This window comes from Mytilus edulis, chromosome 5 (genome assembly GCF_963676685.1).
Source record: "Mytilus edulis chromosome 5, xbMytEdul2.2, whole genome shotgun sequence".
Classification (NCBI taxonomy): domain Eukaryota; kingdom Metazoa; phylum Mollusca; class Bivalvia; order Mytilida; family Mytilidae; genus Mytilus; species Mytilus edulis.
The window spans coordinates 21,483,369-21,506,347 of record NC_092348.1 but is presented as its reverse complement, the minus strand read 5'-3'; the positions used below and the strand labels follow the sequence as shown (position 1 = coordinate 21,506,347).

The 22,979-nt window shown below is 32.7% G+C and overlaps 1 protein-coding gene across 1 annotated transcript; it reads left to right on the top strand.

Moving 5' to 3' along the window:
• Positions 1–2,313: 2,313 nt before the first annotated feature.
• Positions 2,314–21,990, top strand: LOC139525416 (GTP-binding protein GEM-like). The gene is made up of 4 exons (XM_071320738.1): positions 2,314–3,433; positions 8,722–8,807; positions 16,202–16,385; positions 21,381–21,990. Exons 1-4 carry the CDS (start codon positions 2,779–2,781, stop codon positions 21,641–21,643), a joined length of 1,188 nt encoding a protein of 395 aa, XP_071176839.1. The 5' UTR covers positions 2,314–2,778; the 3' UTR covers positions 21,644–21,990.
• The last annotated feature ends 989 nt before the right edge of the window (positions 21,991–22,979 follow it).

The following is a 22,979-nucleotide window of genomic DNA, read 5'->3' as shown; positions in this document are numbered from 1 at the left end:
GCAAAGGTTAATAGCAAATAATTTAAAATCTGAAAATAGACTTCAGCTGTGTTTTTAATGTGCTGTAAGCAATTATGTGATCACTACACCATTAAACTGACTTGATGTGGAAGTTTCTAAGAATTTGATATAAATTGTCTTTGGGACTTATCAGATCAAATTAGTATTTTCAGTTCCGGACGAATGAAAGAAGGTGATGTGTTTACGTCAATGAGGTAGCAATTCAACATCAAAATATAGCTAACGAAATCAGATGACCACATAGTTTTCTACAATAGACGCGTTTCTATATATACAATATATCAATCCCTCAATTATCTCTATACTTTAAAGTTGTAAATACATTGCATGAACAGAAACTAAATTCTAATTGAAAAAAATATGCCAAAATTTATTACGCTTTTCCCAAAGAAACAAAATGACTTCTTTCAACATATTTCATTTATATAAATATGTTACAAACAATACAAGTTAGCAACAGAGAGACGCAGAGTCCTTATATTAATACTGAGCTATTGAAAAATAAGTTGCATGCAGCTATTGTCCAGATATTTTTTTCTACAAAAAACAAACTACTGACATTTGAAATTAGACATGTACCTACATTTATGCTAAATGCAACATCATCTACTCAAAAGCAAGATGAGTTCAAGAATAGTTAAAATTATCTCAAGGCGCTAGACACATTTGAAATTTACTGTGACATCAAGACACATGAAGGTAAAACATGCATCATGCTATGCGGAATATGATATTCTTGAAAATAGCAAATAAATGTACTATATACGAATGATGTAAAGACATCAAAGTAAAACTGGGAAAAATAACAAATTTTACACTACTCATTTCCGCTGATCCATAGCATGAACTATGGTTCAATCATAACGATTAAAAAAACAAACTCCTAGCAATGTTTATACAGAGTCACACCCCGACCAAAAACAAAAAAACAAAAAAAACAAAAACAAACAAAAACCACAAAACAAACACGCGAACATACGGACATAAGAACAAACAAATAGACATTTTAGGATTATCATCTATAATTCTAAAAAAAAAATGAAAACACTGAATATTTTTTTCTCTCTACTTAATAGATGATAAATGGGTTTCACACCAAATTACATAACCAATACCGGTTTCACCTCTACTGAGAAAATGGAACTGAATAAGAAATAATAATTAATCAATCACTTTTGAAATGAAAAATCTAAGCTGTTTTATACCAAAGGCAAAAGGCTGGAAGAAAGTTGTCATGAAATTCGAATCTATCAGAAAATATAATGAATTTTTATCCAAGTCATTACATTATGCGCTTGAAGAAATATATCAACATGTATAATATAGCTCCTGCATCTCTGTGTAAACACGGTAATTTTATCCCAGTAAGAGTAAGATAATACACTTATATACAATAAAGATCGAGTTAATAGCCATATTATATTACCCGCCAGACATTGGTATTCTATAAACAGTTTCAACTTTATCATAAACTTGCATATACATTATTCATCCAGTGATAAGATAACAAGCGCACGTAAGAGAAAGGTAATATGGCACTAAGTAATGTTTAGAAACTTAGTAAAATTCAAAGGATGAGTGTCTCCTACCGAGACAAACGTTATTTAAGGCCGTTCGGTGATCTATAGCTGTTAATTTCTGTGTCATTTGGTCTCTTGTGGAGAGTTGTCTCATTGGCAATCATACCACATCTTCTTTTTTTTAAAGACATTAATCTTAGTCCGCGCATTTACCTTTTTTGGTTCATTATGTCATTTATTTAGTGCTTCACTGTACCTTAGCACAAAGAATCAAAAGAGGATAAAATACACATTGTCCCCTTGTACAATGTTGTATCTCTGGCAATATTTCAAACAAATGTACATTTAGCACCAATTGTCTCTCTCAACATCTTTAATGTTAACTTATCGGTGTTTGCCCGAGTCTCATTGCTGACAAAGTCTACATAAAGTCTAAGCTATACTTCAAGTTTTCCATTTTCCAGTTCACATACACTTATATTAAACGGATGAGTTGAGTAATGACACAGATGGCCATACGGCAGTGCATAACTAGAGCGGTCACCTCACAAAAAGTAGAAGAAGCAATGTGAAGTGAAGAAATATCTACAAAGGTCATAAACAATGTTTCATAATTAGAAATACAATATTATGATAACTGATTGTTTCATTATTTTGTTTAAATACACCTCATTGCCATAATCAAGTATAGGTATCAATTATGAAATTAAAGACGGTTCAATAATTTACCATTCCTATTTTCTTTCATTCACGAATTTGATCCTACATATTTGTTGATAAATGTTGTTTTCGCGTCTACACTATTTTTTTTCGTCTAGTGTATGTAACAACTGATTTATATCTCTTTCTGATGATTAATATGTTTAGAGCGCTTGCGACTATAATTCACAAATTGTTAATGATCATATCTTAGGATACTAGCGGAGAACGTGCTGCTTTGAGACTGAGGGATTGTGGGTACAAAGAGAATCAATAGGGTATTATATTTGTGACGGAATGTATAATTCTAAATTACCGTAATCTAATGCTATTAGTATTTTCTCTACAATTACAGGAGGATAAAACTGTACTTCACTTTTCTGTGTAAGCTTGCATAAAATTTACAGTTGTCAGAAGGCTTTCAATTGATTTCTTGTTAGCAGCTTGTTATATAGACATTAGAAGGAAATATACCGTGACGGCCTTTTATATAATCAAATGACGTCTTTTTAAAAACTTAAATGTTAGGAAGAAAGAAATGACGATAGATCATTACGTGGATTGTAAAGTCTGTCACGGGTCATCAAATAGTTTTATAGATACACGCCATATGTCTCAATCTCTCTTATTTCCAGGAGATAATGTTCCACGATCACGTTCTTTTCGAGAACAGAACGAACAGCGTCCTGTGTTACCGTTGCGTTCTGGTTCCTTCAGAGATCCTGGAGAAATAGAAAAAGAACGGAAACGACCACGTTCTAAATTGAATAATGGATCTTCTGGGAAAGATTTAAAAGTATCATCATATGTTCAAGGATTGAGACGTAGAAGTAGCTTACCGCTAAGTACTCCAAACTTACATCAAATATCGCTTGAAAGCAAGGAAAAGGAACACTCAGTTCGTAGAGTGCGCTCATTTAAAACAACCACAAAAGGATTAGTGAATAGAGGTGATTCTTTTAGGAAAAAGGGTGACCGTGTTCCGTCATCAGAACAAGTAAGATATGCATATACACCGAGTCCAAGACCTAGTCGTCGTGTTCCTCTTGATGTACAAGTAGAGAAGACAGCGGATATTCCTACTGCAATTTCGTACTATAAAGTTGTCGTGCTCGGTTCTCATGGAGTGGGCAAAACTGCAATAACTCATCAGTTTATGACATCGGAATATGTTGCCTTTGACAATTCAATCGGTAAGTTTAATTTAAAGCTTGGATTTCAGGAGTACTCCCCTCCCACTTCTAGGTTAAAGAGTCATGTTTAAAAATTGCTTCAGGTCACCAAGTCACTTTTAAGCCAAACAACATTGACAATGCTTGCAGCTGTATTAGCTTTTCAAATTTTTTGAAGGTCACATGTCCACGGTTTAAAAGAGACGCCAGGTCGCAAGATCACATGTCAGACTGACCATAATGAACCAAGGGGGCAAAAGGAAACAAATACTGTCTTTCAATTGTGGCTTTAAAGATACATAACTTACAAATGTTACCAATTACATGCGAAATTTAAAGAAAACAAAACAGGAATTCTTTACGTCGGTAGTGTAGTGGGTAAACTGCGTCTGTACGTAGTTGCAATTGAATTCGAGACATAACTTCATTGGTGTTATAAGAAAACACAGTCTACAGCAATTCGTTATTGTATTTGCATTGTAAATTCCAATGGTCCGAAAATGTTGGGTACATGCACTATAGTGATGCATATATTGATCAATGTACGTCCCTGAGGGTAGGTATCGGAGACTAACTTGATCGATGTACGTTCCTGAGGGTGGGTATTGGAGACTAACTAGATTGAGGTTTGTATATAGGTTTATATCAAAAAGTAAAATAACAAAAATACCGAGTATACCAAAGAATCTACGTCTTGTATGCTCCCGAAACAAAAACTTTAAGGTTAAAGTCGAAGTTTGTTCTATATAGCGGTGTACCACCATGCTACATACATGACATGATTAAAATTCAACAGCATGGTGGAAAAATTGTTTCCATTATTTTTCGGGATCTTTTCTCAAACAGCATGTAAATAAGGGTAACGATAGTATAATCGATTTCCCGCAAATTTGTATATGATTGCAAAGAAAAGAGCATATTAACATTTCCCGCAAATTCCTACAACTGATTACGGAAATTATAATGATAAGTAAAACAAACATGTATCACCTGCCTCATATTATCATGTCATATATATTTATGTTACTGGAAACATTCCAACATCTTTGCCAAAATTGGAAGTTATTCTTATTTCCCCCAAAACTCAGGCCTTTTTTCCTGAATAAGAAACTTTTTTTAAGGTTTACACCTTTCCCGCATTTCTCCGATTTCTGTCTGTCACTTTTATAAACGGTTTCCATGTGATTTATAAGATCGGATGGATTTTGTAATGTTTTAAATACATTTACAATATCACGGAGCATTATTGTGTTGGTCAATGTTTTGTTCTGTTTGGAAGGATTTTTTAAAAGTAATTAAGGCCCTATCTAGGTGAACTTGCTCTCATTTGTTGAACTAGTTAAACACGAACGATATGTTTTTATAATCAATTGAGTCTTCAAGTAAATACTTTGTTATTTGTTTCTACAAAACAATAAGTTTAGAAAACCAATAACATGTATACTAAACAACAACATCGTAGTAAATAATATCAAATACTCGTCAAGTAACCGATCAAAACAAAAATCGATGTTTAAATGCAAAAACTACGGAATTTATAGTTTTACATAAAACATCTTCGTTAAAAATACACAATACACAACGTTAATTACCAATGACTTCTTTACAGATATACATGTAAGTACTAATAATACTGTTTCTCGTGTCTGTAAACAACATAGCTTTAGTACTGATACAGAGATAATATTGGCATATTTTCAGTTTGTTAGAAGAGTAGTGTCAAACACTAAAATAATATTGCAAACCTTCTTACGTGTTTTGAGTAATTGTTTAATTAGAAAGACTTGTAAGTATGCTTTTATGTATCAATATACAGCTGGTCTTAGAGTATATACACCTGTCAGTTAGAAATAAAAGACGTATAACAGAAAGTTATAAAAATGCATTCGTGTTGTGATATAAAAGTAAGAAGCTCGAGAAATAAAGAATATCAAGAATATCGTGACATTTTTTAATTACTAGATACTAGAAATGCTTTCATTCGTCAGCAAATTCTACAGGTTTTTACAATTAAACCATACAAAAACATGGTTTAATTAGCAATTATTCTTCCATTGAGTCTACAGTTATATAATATCAGTTGAGATAGTACTTAGACAGACGTCATACATGGCTTCTTTAGAAGCATGCAAGCGAATCTATCCTTTAACCATGTACATGATGTCCATTTAATGATATTGTTATTTACCAACTGAGTATCTCTTAATAAGTATCTCTCATAAAGAATTAAGCTGTGGCTCGATTTGCCAATGAGACAACTCTCCACGAGAGACAAAATGACACATACACTCTCATGCTCAAAATGACACAGACATTAACTACTTAAGTTAAGTCAATGTACGTCCTTCAGCAATGAGTAAAACCCTTACCTTATAATCAGGTATAAAATTCAGGTCCCGAAACGACAAATATACAATAATTTAAACGAGAAAACTAACGGCCTCATTGATGTTCAAAATAATGTTAAAAAAAACCAAATATGATAAATAACAACAAACTACAACAACTGAACTACACATGAACAGGCTTTTGACCTACACATACACTCTCACGCTCAGTTGTTCAGTAAATTCCACCCAAGTTTATGATTTTTTTCATAGACATGCTAGGAATATGGGGTCTTAGTCGCCAATGCCAATCATAAAGATGACTATTATTCATGCATTATCAATTACTGTCTAAAAAATTAAAAATTACGGCTACCGAAACTAGAGACCGTTAAAAATAGTATTATTCAAACTTCAAAGAAATACGTTTCCCTTTGGCACTTTATCGTAGACATTAGATACATTTAACTCTGAGGAAAAAATCCATTTAATTTACAATTTTCAAATTGAATGAACTATAATTTTCCTGTCTAAAAATGATCGATTCGATGTAAATTTATATAGTAGATATGACACTGCAACGCATTTTGTACTGTAAACATGAAATCTTTCAATATTTCGAATCATAAAGAAATGTACATGCAAGCATGCAGTACGCGTTTGGACAGTTAACATCTTATGCAAGACGGACGAACGATAACATGAAATAACTGGACAAAATTTCCAAATCCCCGACCTTCAATTAAAGATGGGCGTGTGGTCTATTATCAGGTCGAAACACTTGTAGCCGTCATGCTACTCACAATCAGAAACGACGTTTTTAATGCTTGATTTATTAAACATGTATCTGGCATAGTCCTTGAAAAGATTCAGTGATAATGGCCAATTATCAATGCAGTTTGTTAATTACTTTTGACATTCGTTGATGTATAACATGAGAGAAGAATTGCACTGAAACATCAAAACAGCACTTACTGGTATTCTGTCTGTATATTACCATTTCTTTTCGATGATTTTCCTGATGCAAATCTATACAATTTAATGTAGTGAAAGTCGCATGTTAGAACGACAGAGGTTTCGACCCTTCATTCATTTCACACCAATTTTCAAATGTTTTCGAGTATGCTTAATGTATTTGAGGCTATAACAATTAAATAAAATGGCTCAAAATATGACTAAAATATGAGTGTCTAAAACGTTGTTTTGATAGATTTTGTCGAATTTTGATTATTTGGCTAAAAGTGTAGGGATGTAAATTCTTCACCAACATTGACATTCTCTTAAAAATAAAGATATGAAATGCATATCACATACAAACTCATTTAAGCTAAAGATAGTCTTTCAATGCAATATGTCGCGCAGACTAAATACTAATTTGATTGTAAGGAAATGTGTATTATTGGCGAAGAATGCGTCTTGTATGTATTCAAATTCAAGAAGTTTATCATGTTGCATACATTTCTGATTTGACTTTTTGAAGAAACCAAAAAAAAACAGGTGAAAATAAAAAAATAAATGCGGATTGAACATTGATAAAGACAACAAAACATACCATAAAGACATCAATACCAAATTCTCGAAATGACAAAATATTAAGTCTGATAAACAACCAAGGGCGATACTCCCCTAATATATTATATATAACATTGTCAACTCATTTTCGAACTAAACGATTGCTTTGACAAGTGCCCTTACATAGATCTATATGTCCAGAAGAAAATCAATAGCAGGCATAATTTATATACTTTGAAATTGAATTTAGTTGACCATGAACTCATATAGCACAATAACTTATATTTTATCCCAATAATCAGAAACAGTTGAGGTAATATAGCATGGTAGTGATGGTCCACTCAGGAAAATAATCATTAAAATGTTAAAGCTATCAAGACTATATAATGATCAGTGAACACTTCACAAATAATGCTATAACCTATAATGACAGAAACAATGATTTTCTTGTTTTTTTCATCACCCTTAATAATTGATGTTCTGATAGGTGTTACTGATCAATACATTCCTAAAGGAAAGGTCAAAGCTTTGTTTTTCTAAAACGTACGTTGTTGTTCCATAACAGGGGCGGCTACATCCATTAAAAAAAGTGCGTCCCAACCCAGGATAAGGGGGGAATACGACTATATGTCCCAATTCAAATGCATTGATCGTCCCAAAAAAGTGGTGTTCCTACCCCCTCCCCCCCCCCCCCCTCCCCCCCCCCCCCCCGGAACCCTTTCCTGGATCCGCCACTGCATAATAACAATTTGCACACTTTGAAATAGTTACAAAGTATTTACAATAAAAATTTAAAGCAAATCTTGTTTCATACGGACTAGGTTATTAACTTTCTGTTAGATATATTATACACAATCAAAATGTATAAACAGTCAGAACGGAAATAATCTACATCTGCTAAGTAAATTCCAGCTTGTATATTTATACATCTGTTTCATATCTTTTATTCAGATGAATAAACATACTTTTTGATTATTATAATTGACATTTCGATCTTTATCGTAAAGTTAACATGCATTATAAATTTACCATGCTTAGATTAGCATATTTTCTGATAACATTCACACATGATAATTTTCAACTAGAAACAGCTTTTTCAATGTACAAAAATCAAATCTTGTTGAAGTTTATTGTCGGGGGAATGGAAATAACAGATGTCCGTCCGTCCGGTCTTTCTAGCGTTTTCACGTATACAAATCTTGCCAGATTTTAATATCTTTTAAATTAGGTTTATATCAGCTATGGGGAAAAATATGACCCCTGGAAGCATCAATTGATGGAAAATTTACCGTTTGCGCCTCTAAGGCCAGAATTTTATGACACTTATAGTTTATACATGTATTAGCAATGTTTTGGATCAGCTCGAAATTCAGTGCAGATCAATAATTTTTTATTAGAGTTATGTCCCTGAGAAAAATAAATTAAGTGGAATTACGAAAGAGGTTCTAAATGTTTTTCATTATTTTTTAGATCATGGTGAAGGAAACAGCATTGTTCCTGTACAGCTTAACGGCGAAGAATCTACTCTTGAATTCCTCGATTCCAGAGAGAATGAGGTAAGACCCCGAAAATCAGAAACATTCCTTGATTCCATAGAGAATGAGGTAAGACCCAGAAAATTAGAAACATTCCTTGATTTTATAGAGAATGAGGTAAGGCCCAGATAATCGCAAACATTCCTTGATTCCATAGAGAATAGAAGGATTTCGTACACGTTCATACCAAATGTTTGGTACCGAGTGTTATTGATAAGAAAAACAACAAATATACCGCACTCCAAGAAAGGTTCAAAACGGGAAGTCCCTTATCAAACGCCAAAATCATAAGCTCAAACACACTGAACGAATGTTCAAATTCAAATTCTTTATTGAAAACAACTCATATTCCCGACTTTCATACAGGTATTTCCTTCTGTAGAAAATGAATTTAGTTTTGTTTTGTTCTTTGGTATATAGCTTTTTTCTTATTTAGTTTCTATCACTCGCGAGGTATTCATAAACTGTAGGATGCACATGTAAATTTTGTTGGCATGTCTAAAATGATCATGGATCGAATTCGAACTAGTACAATTTTTCAAACGACTTTCATATATTCTATTCTGTTAAAATTTACAAAAAACACCGTTTTGGGTTGTTACAAAATTTTGTTGTGTTTCTGATCAGGAAGTCAAATTAAAAATGTATATAAAGATACCAAGGATTTATATATGACTAAACTTATCAATGAAGATAGTCAAAACTGCAGAATTAGCAAAATTTTATCCAACAGATAATAATTAAAACATGTTTTTAATTAAAAACAAAATTCTTCTGAAAGTAAAAGCTTTGCAAGATTTGATTAAAGTTGATTTGGTTATTGGTGACCTTCATTCGTTGCAAAAATAACTACAAAAACATAGACTTGCAAATTTCTTATCAGATATAGCTTCATATAAAGCAGATTACATATTTTATGGATGATGTATGTAAACTTGTTAAACAAAATCACGAAAAACGTAGGCATAAGGATAACTTATGAGACAAAATGCTTCCACACAAATTTGAATATATGGATGGATGCATTTTAAAAGTATCTCAAATTGCAGAAATGTTGTTGTTTATCATAAATGAAGGATGGGAGTTACCAGAGGGGCATTCAAACTCATAAATCAAAAATAACTGACAACGCCGTGACCAAAAAGAAAAAGACTAAGTTACATACAAACAACAGTACACAGAACGCAACATAGAAAATTAAAGACTAAGCAACACAATACCCACAGAACAATCGGTGGGATCCCATGTGCTCCGGAGGAGTAAGCAGATTCTGCTCCACTTGTGGCACCCGTCGTGTTACTCATGTTACATGCTGTGATATTTACAGTTATATCAGGTTACGATCCTTCAGAACTTAAATGGAAATAAAGGCAACAGTAATATACCGCTGTTCAAAAGTCATAAATCGATCGAGAAAAAACAAATCCGGGTTACAAACTTTAACCGAGTGAAACACATCAACTATAAGAAAACCATGTATTTTGCAATTTATTTACACATATGACAGGAACGGTTCTCTTAAATACGTTGTAACATTGGTCTGAAAAGAACCTATACATGACGGAATCTTAATTCCTTTATGTCGAAACACTATTTAAATATTTAATTTTCAATTTTGTATTCTTACACCTTATATTGAATACAATTAAGTTTAGTTTAAACATATTTATTTATAGTGGATTGGGAAACAAGTTTTGCAACTTATATTAATCCCTTTCCACTTTGCGGGTGCGAGTGCTGCCTTGTAGCGGCATCAGCTTGCTCTTTTTTCTAAATCTACAAGGGTATTTTAAACGTGCAAGAGATATGGCTCTCTCTTAACACGTTTCAGCCATTTATCGTCCCCTTCTGCCGGACTATAATCGTTTCCTAAAGACTATACACGCAAATGGTGTCAAGGGAGAGCCGAAAACTGCAGTTACGTACTATAGAAGTTGAATTTTAATTTATAAAGGACATATAAATGAAACCCCTGTCCATTATATTGGCCCCAGAAAGTGCGAATCCTTAACATAAGAAATTTTTCACATCTTCTGTTTTACTTTTTACTTACAAACATTGTGTAACGTGGAAATCTTAGAAGATGTTAATTGCATTTGATATCACCCACGCAGTACAACGCATGTCACATACCGAAAAACAACAAGCTGAAGCATTATTACTTAAGACTATAGATCTTTACAATTTGACATCTTTATTAATTTATCCATTTGGTTTTCTCATTTTATTAGCTAACGTAACAGACACACACCTTGCTTGATGAAGTTCACGTATACATTAAAGCTTGTTGAATCGCTTTAGTTGGCCTTAGACGATTACAGTTCCTGTGGCATGCTGAGAACATTCCATTTTGATCTCCTATTAAATGAAGTGTATTCCAGAAATAATATTCGTACCCATTGAAATCGACATGTTCATTCATATATTTACGAAACGTTTGTCTATCAACTCTTTCGTGAACATTGAAAACAAAGCTTGTACAACATGCACCATACAAAAATGGATGTGAACTTATGTCTTATTCAGTGGTAGTTAGGTTTGTAGACGAAACGCGCGTCTGGCGTACTAAATTATAATCATGGTACCTTTGATAACTATTTACACCATTGGGTCGATGCCACTGCTGGTGGATGTTTCGTCCTGAAAGGGTATCACCAGCCCAGTAGTCAACAATTCGGTGTTGACATGAATATCAATAATGTGGTCATTTTTATAAATTTCCTATTTACAAAACTTTGAATTTTTCGAAAAACTAAGGATTTTCTTATCCCAGGCATAGATAACCTTAGCCGTATTTGGCACATTTTTTTGGAATTTTGGACCCTCAATGCTCTTCAACTTTGTACTTATTTGGCTTTATAAATATTTTGATATGAGCGTCACTGATGAGTCTTTTGTAGACGAAACGCGCGTCTGGCGTACTAAATTATAATCCTGGTACCTTTGATAACTATTTACACCACTGCTGGTGGATGTTTCGTCCCGGAGGGTATCACCAGCCCGGTAGTCAACAATTCGGTGTTGACATGAATATCAATAATGTGGTCATTTTTATAAATTTCCTGTTTACAAAACTTTGAAATTTTCGAAAAACTAAGGATTTTCTTATCCCAGGCATAGATTACCTTAGCCGTATTTGGCACATTTTTTTGGAATTTTGGACCCTCAATGCTCTTCAACTTTGTACTTATTTGGCTTTATAAATATTTTGATATGAGCGTCACTGATGAGTCTTTTGTAGACGAAACGCGCGTCTGGCGTACTAAATTATAATCCTGGTACCTTTGATAACTATTATAGTTCGTTTTTGTATGTGTTGCATCGTCTTTTCTTTTATGTTGCACTTCAGTGTTTCTGTTGTTTCATTGTTTTCCTCTTATCGTTAATGTGTTTGTCTGAGTTTGTAACCTGGATTTGTTTTCTCTAAATCGATTCATGACTTTCGTACAGCGGTATACTACTTCTGTCTTTATTTAAACGAAAGAAAGGGAACGGGATTGTCGCTACAAAAACTGGAAAAAAATGACTGTGGTAATTTCTAACAAAGTTTTTCGTAAAAGCAAACAAAGCCATGACATAGGCGTGACAATATGTATGGATTAAAAGCAATTAACAAAGTCACCTTAAAGCAAGGCGGAATGCGAACATATGGAATAAGGGTAATTTGAAAAATTGGGATTCATGCTCATTTGCTGTTGAAAGATTTGAAATAATAAAAAAGGAAATGAATATATCGTGAAAACTTAATGTTGTTTACATTATTTTCAAGCGTAAACTCTTGCATGATGTTAAAATAAAGAACCCTAGAGAATTTCGCTTAGCTCAGGATATAACGACCAATAATTATTTGTTTTAACCATGTTAAATGTTTAAGTTGCCGAGGTTGAGAGTTCCATTGACCGACAGATGAACTATAAAAAATACTGACATGCATTAAACAATTGAACTTATTCGTTGGAATTCGTATATTTATTGTTTTTATCATCTATGGATCAACAATAAAACGTGGGATATAAAACAGACAAAGGATAGAACAGAACATAACTTTTTCATAGAGTTGATGTCATCATTAAGAATAGGAAATGACTAATAACGAACTAATTCCAGGAATCCGAAAGTATTTGTGTAAAAGTTTACATACTGGTTCTGCCTGTTATGCATACAATGCAAGCACATTGAAACAGTATTGTTCTGGTTAAACTGATAATGTTTGATATCGGAAATGCAACAAATATTTCCCTTACCCACTAAAATATTTTTTTTACCATTTTTGGCAAGTACATATACAGAAACATATTATGACTGTTTGTTATGTTCATACATCGTTGTCAATATAGCAACATTTTATGCGACTTTTATATAAATTGGAGGTTTAGCTAGATAAAAAACAAGGTTTTCTACATTAGAAAATGCCTGTACCAAGTAAGGAATATGTCAGTTGTTATCTATTTGTTTGGTGTGTTTGAGCATTTGATTTTGTCATTTGGTTACGGATTTTTCTTTTAATTTTCGTCGGAGTTCGGTATTTTTGTAATTTTACTTTTGATTAATGTCCTTATCTTTTGTAAACTTGTGCATCACTTTTTAACCAATCCATGACGCCCAAGATTTGTTCTTTTTTTAAAGGTTTAGTTGTCGTCTTTTTGTCGTATACCCAATGTCTACTTACATTTGGTTTGTTACAATACGATATGTTGTCTTATCATTTCTTACGCGCGTCTGGCTTTGATATAAAATGTTAATCCTGGAATCTAAGATGAGTTTATTTAATACCTTGATATTTTATTATTCTTTATATCCCCTAAAGTTAACGCAGTTAGACTTTCACAATGCAGTATTGATGTTCATTAAAAAAAATCTTCTTGAGGATTTCAATTTTCAGTTCCGATCGCATGCGAATCTAACAAATGAATTAAATTTGTGATTTTGATTAATTCTAGAGTTCCTCTACATTTCCCTTGCAACAATCTAAAAACTTAAATGTAAATGAGATTCCGAATTCCACAAGAGGAAACGAATATGATGCATGTTCGTTGAACTTGTCTTATTGCGGAAATAATTAAAGTTTTTATTTAATTCAATCAACAGAGATGTGGTACGACTAGCAAGTAAATTAAATTATCTAGAAAGGATGTGATATTCATTTGAAAGAGTTCGATCCAAAGCTATATGAAAAGCTTCAAGATATATTTAATTGTAAACTTCAATACTAACTAGCAACTTATTGTTATGCGTTATCTGAGACAAACATTATGGTTACTAAGTATTTGACATCAAGAGATATAAAACATAGCTGAAAACGGAGATAACCATAACATTGTAAAAAGCTTTGCCAAAGGGAGTTTGAATATCAATTTTGTAATAGTTACAGCCTTTATCAACTGATTTTTTTCTTCAAAAATGTATATATCTATATATGTTAGATAATGGTTCTGATATCTGAATGGGAATTAGCCCCAAAGATGTGAGACGACTTAATATGATTTACAAAGAAGTAATAAATAATTATTTTATCTTTTCTCTTGTTCTTGTAAGAGCAATTAGTTTTAACAAAACAGGAATAGTGTCATTATCGAAAAAAAATCAAGATGCATTCTAGAAGACGGTCCACAGTTATCTGTCTATTTTTCTGTCATCAAATTGATACATTATCACTGCGTTTGTATGGCAATGTGAGCCTTCATAATACAATCTTGTCATTTTCTGGTTTAATTGCCAAAATCTGAACTATATTTATGACACATGGCCATTGTGGAGGCGCTTACAACAAGACTGCAGTATAGTGACTTCAGATTTGGTGTTAATATTAGATGACTTTGTATGATATATACTGTTATATTTAATCCCTACTTTCTTGACTTATGGTCATTTTGAGCTTGACAAATTGCATACAAGACACTAATTTATTTTTTATTCCAGGATTTCATGACTTACGACCATTAAGAGCTTGACAAAATGTATATAAGACACTTATTTATTTTGTATTCAATATTTTCTGGACTTAGGGCCATTAAGTAGTTGACATTTTGTAAAGACATTTATGTATTGCTACAATCTGTATATTTATCTCCCAATTTATTCTGTAACAGTTTTAGTCGTGTTATTAATAAAGAGAAATTTAGATGAAATTGTATATGTGAGTGAGGGAAAAGTAAAATAACAAAAATCCAGAATCCGAGGAAAGTTCGAAACTGTCATATAATTCTGACTTGATATAGGCATTTTTTTATGCGGAAAATAGTTGGAGATACCTGGATATATATTTATTTAACAATTGTTAAATGTCGAACATATTTAACAGAACATATTTTAAGGTGGATACATATCTGTTATAAGCCATTATAAGATGGAAATCATTCTCTCTTTTTACACTGTTAATAGTTATCAAAGGTACCAGGATTATAATTTAGTACGCCAGACGCGCATTTCGTCTATATAAAAGTAGAATATTAGAGTTTTTACGTTTTCACCAGTCGGGGTATATCATAATTAAACATTTACGCAGTTTATGCAGGTGCTGTGTATAAAGTAAACACACAATCAACATTGTACATTTACTCAAGGGTCTCTTTATATTACGTACAATAATAAATTAATTGAATCCAGCAGGTGTTTACCAAGTCCGCAGATATTTGCATCATTCGTAACTGATGGGGGATTTCATCACGATTCACGAGTTTAATTTTTTGTCAATCACGATTCACAGAAAATAAATTTCCATGATCACGGATCATAAAAATATAAAAAAAAACCTAGAAAACGGATCATGATAGCGAAAATGCATCGATCACGAAGGACAAAAATAACCCATCAGGCCCCTCTCCCATCTATAGGTGTTATTTAATGGTTTTTATATCTGTTTACATTTTGAAGCCTATTACGACGTGTAATCAGCTGCACGTATTTCTACAGGTGTGTTCAGGTAACCTATGTGATATTAAGATACAATCGTATCGGTTAAATTATGTTATACATCAAAGAAATAAGCTACTTCTCTTTTCTTGATTTGTATAAATTATAGGATACGTGATCCATGAGTTTTACCTGTTTTCAATTCAAACGAGAAAACTAACGGCCTAATTAATGAAAAGCAATGAACGAAAAACACAGCAACAAGTGCGTCTTCCAAATTACAGGCTCCTGATTTGGGACAGGCAGATACAGAATGAGGCAGGGGTATACTCGTTTGAAGACGAGAATCTTCCCCTTTCTAAGACAGTAGTGTAACAGTAAAACATAATAACAAACTATAACAATCAGTTGAAAAAGGCTTAACTCATCAGACGGATACACATAGCAATACATTTAACAAAAACACATAGTGGATGTGAACATCCATACAGAAAGACACTAGTAGGTATATATCTGCAAATAAAATATTAAAAATTTATAACATATTTGACTTGTTCTTTCAGATCAATCTAGAGAGTATCCAAGCAGATGCATACCTAGTTATATTTTCTATAGCACACAGAGATACATTTGATGTAGCATCAGATCTACTATCCGAGCTAAGGGTGGATTTAGGGAGCGATAGGCCTATTGTTTTGGTGGGAAATAAACTAGATCTAGTCAGGAAACGAAAGGTCAACACAGAAGGTAAGATCTGGGTCATGTTCTCTTTGAAAAGATTTTATTTTTTTATAATGTAGAAGTGTTGCAGTTGCATGTCAAACAAACTATTGGATACTGAATAGTTTTGACCATCCAGTTTTATCCCAAGTTTATGTGTGTAAATGGATAAACTATCCATCATCTAATATGGATTCTGTCTACCAATATGAAATTTAGGGGGTAATATTGACTTGAATGAACGTACACATGTAGTCATGTTGGTGACGTCAAACTAAGAAAAAGACCAGAGGGACATTAAAACCACAGTCACTTGTTTCTTAAAAATAATCCTTAATATTAAAGTGCATAGGAAATATTTGTCAAAAGACTAGTGACTCTAATTCAAACTTATAAATCAGAAATAAACTGACAACGTCATGGCTAAAAAAGACAAACAGACAAACAAACAATTGTACAAAAACACAACATAGAAATATGAAGACTGTATATCACAAATCCTACTAACAACTGGGGGTATTCTCAGGTGCTCCGGACGGATAAGCGGTCATGTGAACATTAATGCTTAAAGACCAAACATTCTGTTCAGTTCTACTAATAATGTTGTATATATTCTTAACCAAATAAATTGTGAATGTATTATGAAAAAATATGATAACAAAAAAATTAAGGGTTATAGGCTTTGTTTTGTCACTATAGCAAGCTCTCTTTAGAATTGTCAGAATAAGCTGTCACCTCAGAGGCTGTCACACTGATTTTTGAAAAGAAAAGATAGAAACACTCTTTATAAACTATCCTTACAACTTTCATTGTATCGAAGCATACCTACTTCCTCTGGATGTTAGTTGCGTATATAAGCCTCTTAATGAATAATGGGCAGCTTGACACCAGTTCTTATTCTACGATACAATCAGGATAAGAAAATTCATAATCATCAGCTTTCATAAAAACCGCACAATCAAAAAATGTTTTATTTACAAATTACGCGTCGGGATATCGTCTTATACACACAAAGCATTGGAGCTAACTATTATACAAAGCAGTTCCATTTTGTCGCTTCTTCTATCAAATGAAAATGGAAATATGCATGAAGGAAGATCGTCTGCAAATGTAAGCTCATTAAAAAGTAATTATCCGTCTTTATTTGTAATACTTAGAGCCTTCAGGAAAACTACATCTTACAAAGTTATTAGTTCCCTTGGTTCATGTGTATACCAGTAATTACCAATCTAAACAATCTATAAACTACTAATCTGCGTGTGTTAAACGTCTCTCGTCTCAATGGGAAGCTTATTAAAGCTATAGATGGGGAAACCAGAATAATAAATGACTTTTATGTCATTGAAGGACAAATTCTGTTTTAAATTATTAAAATTTTAAAAACCAAATGATTATAAGAGATCCTAAATTTTTCATTTCAAATTCTTATTGATTGTCGTTCGCTTAACGTCCAGTAACAAATACTTCATATTTGAAAATGTCAAGTGGCAGGTTCTGCAAAGTGTGTTGATCAGGAGGAAAACAACATTCAGCTGTCCAAAAAGTATTTCAAATGTAACACCATTATATTAACACCTTCAACTCTAAATTAACACGTTACATGTTAATCCTTTTAAATAGTGTTAATATGTATTTCCTCGTTTTGAATGTGTTGATTCCATTTACGTATTACACGTGTTTCTGTCTGGAAATCCTGGAAACACCTTATTCACAGACTTCTTTTGAAAAAAAGTATAAAATCGAGAGCGAAAACCAGCTTTACAACAAGCACTTGAGGATTCCTGAAAGATTATATATAAAGGGTTCTTAAACGCACAGAAAGCGTATCACTCTCCTCACACGAGACATCGGATTTAACGATCCATTTCCAAGCGCACGTGATTCTGTTTTTGTACTTCTATCTATATGTATTCAACACAATCAAACGTTCACCACACTATATCAGGGTATTTCCATCGCAGGATGGGAGAAGTTCAAGGTGACAAAAGTCTAAACCCAAGGATACAAAAGTAAACAAGCATTAAAAAAACCAGCATAAGGTTATTTTTTCTCAGAAGAGGGATTCTCTTTAACGTATCAACTCAATTTTGTAGACAAATTCCTTGATAATTATCAATTAAAGCTGATTAGAAGTATACTTCAACGAAACATATAAGCCCATTTAATTTTGTAAGAGCTGAGAAGAAACAATTCATTATCAGAAGAAGCCAATCAGAGCAAATAATGGCATAATAATAGCAAATAGATCGAATTCTTTTAATAACGGCGTACGTGCGTTAGTTGTTTGTAATTGGTCTAATTATCCAAGGATCGATCTGGGTAGATGACTTTTGCCGGCCATGAATATAGTCACGTCCGATCTAAACGAGGAAGTTAATTCCAGTGCCCCATGTGTCACGCACTTTTCACGTTTAAGAAATTCTTGCAGCGCAAAATGACTCCCCCTCCCTCAATTTTATTTTTATATTACATATCACATCCTCTTATGCTATTGTAGCAATGCTCATTTTCTGTCTTTCAGCAGAGTCGACCCACTTTACGGTATAACCAATCTGATTTATGTTTTCATCCTGGACTAGAATACAATCTTTGCGTTAAGGCGTATAGCAAATAGCGAACATCATCGTCTTAAGAGTCTATTATTAAATCGATGAGATATATATAATCTTGTTAGTGAATTTAGAAGTTAATGTGTGTGAAGTCTCAACATGTATAAAAACTGTTAAAAGACTTCTTTGCATAATTTTATGTTGTATGTAAATTAAATTCGAATGAACAGGCATATGCTGCTCAAAATGTTGTTTTTAATAAATTATAATTAAAACCAGCAGGTGCTAATCGAAGAAGGCAATGTGTGTAGTGTAATTTAAAAAAAATATTAGGAGTTTGATACAATCGTTTTATATCTCGTACCATTTATCAAAATTATTCTTTATCAAATTTGTCTGGTCTGGTTTGTCTGTATAAAACCATTCAGGACATTCCATTTGTTTACTTCAAAACGATTGATGTTGGCATATTTTATTCAATTTGTTGGTTAAAAAGCAGAATATTTTATATAAAAAGAAACTGCTTTGATTTTCTTTTCTGTTTACGTGTGTTTTGATGTGTAATGCATGAAGTACGAAGAGATCATTCAATGATGTAATATGAAAAATGAGACAACATAATGTCGGATTGTTTTTAAAGTGATATCTTCTAAATAGACTTTCTCTGACAATAGTAATTACACGTACACCGAAAACCTAGGACTTAGCTAGTCCCACCATATGTACCTTAAGAGTTAACTCAGATAGTACTTTCCTTACAGCAGCAAATTATTACAAAAAAATATATTTAAACCATATCTAAAATTTTTGGAGCAATTAATATTAAGTTGCTGATTACGAAATTTATATATTTATATACACTGCTGTACCTGACATTTCATGTTTAATTTTTTTCATCTTTATAAATAAAACTGTTTTCGAACAGATGCAGAAACAACAAACATGGGACATATTTGTACCCTCTAATTTGGTTTCGGTTTCAGATAAGTTTGATAAAACTTCTATTTATTTCCTTCAATCTCAACGATAAAACTTCTATTCATTTCCTTCATTCTCACCGATTGGGAGCTATTTCGAAACCGAAAAGTGGTTTATAATTGTTTCTTGAAATCCCAAAATTTGTGTTTTAAACGTTTCTAATCATGTGTTGTTTGAACAGATTAGCAAACCAATATAAGAAAAACTGAAAACAACACGTTATAATGTCATGCACCCGAAGTGCTTTTATGGATTTACCTTCATCAGGAACGCTCAATGCTCAGAACTTTTATGGATTAACCTTCATCAGGAACGCTCAATGCTCAGAACTTTTATGGATTAACCTTCATCAGGAACGCTCAATGCTCAGAACTTTTATGGATTAACCTTCATCAGGAACGCTCAATGCTCAGAACTTTTATGGATTAACCTTCATCAGGAACGCTCAATGCTCAGAACTTTTATGGATTAACCTTCATCAGGAACGCTCAATGCTCAGAACTTTTATGGATTAACCTTCATCAGGAACGCTCAATGCTCAGAACTTTTATGGATTAACCTTCATCAGGAACGCGCAATGCTCAGAACTTTTATGGATTAACCTTCATCAGGAACGCGCAATGCTCAGAACTTTTATGGATTAACCTTCATCAGGAACGCGCAATGCTCAGAACTTTTATGGATTAACCTTCATCAGGAACGCTCAATGCTCAGAACTTTCTTTCGCAAATGTGAATTAAAACATTCAAATCCGAAACCGAAACTAAACCCAATTTGACTTTAACTATACACTGTTGTCTTCCAAATTTTTCGTAGCATTTCAAATCAAACAGATCTTTGTCAAGATATTTCGGTTGATTAAAATTTAAAAAAAGATACATAAGAAAGCAAAGGGACAATAAAAACATTAACACTGGAAGAACAACAGACAACTACCATTGTCAAAAAAAGAAAGGAAAACGAACAACAGTGTTCAAATTGTATTGAGTGATCAGCCGCATTCGACTATGTCACGAACTGGGGAGCAGATGATGTGTTTGTGTCTACGAAAATTTGAACATTTTTGTTGCCTTTGTTACACATTAGAAAAAAGCAAAAAAAAAAATTTAATAGTTTCGTTTGAAGATAAAACCTTAAATATTGAAAGTTAACAAAGCTCTGTAATATTGTAGCTATTGGCATGTATATTATATACTCAATATTCTGGCGCTATTGAAATGTTGCTACATACATAGGAATGTTAAATGCATAATGGAATGACTGTTTACCAAAATGTTGCAACGTTTACAAGTAGCAAGATCGAAAGTATGTTAATCACAGTCACTTTCACAAAACAAATATGAAGATAGACTATTAATTTTGAATTAATACAGACAATTTGAAAGGTAAATTCGTCAATTATAATGTTTGATTAGATCACAATAATGCATAAGTCAGTATAAAGGATATTTCAATAGGCCTGCTTCATCTTATCAAACAATGTTTTTCTTTCCAGAAGCACAAGATGTTTCCACAGTATATGATGCAAAGTATATGGAAGTGTCTGCTGGAATAAATCATAACATTGATGAACTATTGGTTGGAATATTAGCTTTAATCAAATATAAACTCAATCCGTCTCTTCCACCGCCAACACTACGGGTAGACAAGAAGAAGCCTGGTGTTTCAAGATTTTCTTTTAAAGCACCAATAGATTTTTTCAGTCGGATGTATCAACTAGCACGCGATAAGTTTAGACCTGCGCGAAAGACTAAATGAATTGATATATACTTGCCTAACTGTTATAAACATGTCAGATGTTCAAATATACGAAGTCTTATTTTTTAAAAGTTGACAAAATAGGTTTTATCTTTTTTATTTTGAAAAATACTCTAGTAACAAAAATGGGAACAAAAAACCCAACAATAATGATTATACAAATAATGATAAAGTTCATTTGAGTAAATTGATATTGTGAAAAAACAACTCATTTTGAATATGCAGAGTTAATGAGTATGTAAATAGATATACATAGTATTCATATATTGCTTGACTTTCACTAGCCTTAACAGTTCCATCAATAAAACACAGGTCAAAATTATATGACGACTTGATGCTAAATAGAAGAAGATTGTCATTCTTTCATTTGCAAGACTTACACAATCCATAGTTGCTATGAATAATTCAATAAAATTAATGCAATTATTAAGTAAAACTAGAATTCAAAGGTTTCAACATGTTAATTGCAGCTAATCATAATCCATTTTAATTTGCTTCTATGTCAGGATACTATTTAAATTGTGTATGCCAAACCACGGTTTTAATTATCTCAGTGTGACGACAGCACTATGTATGAGTCACGTCTGTTATATTCATAGAGTACAATGTGCTTCCTTCATAAATGGTTTATATAATGATGAAACTGAAATTAAGGATACTACAGAAAATCGGAGGTTTGTTTCACATCTTACTCTTTTCATAGATACTGACACAGATAGTCAATTTTAATCAAGAATCTATATCAAATAAGGAAAATAGTAGGAGACATCTGTTCAAAAGTCATCAATCGATTAGGAGAAAACAAATCGTGATGATTTTACCTTTTCAGTTGTCAAATTTCCGTTTTTGGCAGTAGCAAACACTCTGCCCAATCGCATGGCGTTTACCCCTATCGGGTTATACATTTTTAAATACATTTTTGCATATTCGCACTATACAGATTTCGATCACAGAGGTGTGCTCCATACACAAAAGATGTCCCAACAGAATAACGAGGAAGAGTAACAATACAGTAGTTTTGTGGTCAAAATTTTGAAACTACCATTTAAATGTGTAAGAGTATCAATTAACTATCGACATGTTTTCGTGGTCTTAGATCTGAACATATCAGTATATTGGCCTGATCCTTTATTTGACCTATTCTAGAATTTGACATTTAGACTGAGGGTGAATTTCCCTGGTGGGTGATGCATGTTTAACAGTATACACTAAGTCTGTGCGCACACCCGAACTCTTGCGATTCCTAATGTTTATTTTTGTTGCCTTAGTTTGTCTCCGACTTGATTAACGACATTTGAAAATCGGTAAACTACTGTCGCCTGAATTAATGAGAAGA

Coding starts and splice junctions, on each gene's coding strand:
- LOC139525416 (XM_071320738.1), top strand. CDS start 2,779: ATGACGATAGATCATTACGTGGATTGTAAAGTCTGTCACGGGTCATCA. Junction 8,808..16,201: donor TCGATTCCAGAGAGAATGAG/GTAAGACCCCGA, acceptor TTGTTCTTTCAG/ATCAATCTAGAGAGTATCCA. Junction 16,386..21,380: donor ACGAAAGGTCAACACAGAAG/GTAAGATCTGGG, acceptor TTTTCTTTCCAG/AAGCACAAGATGTTTCCACA.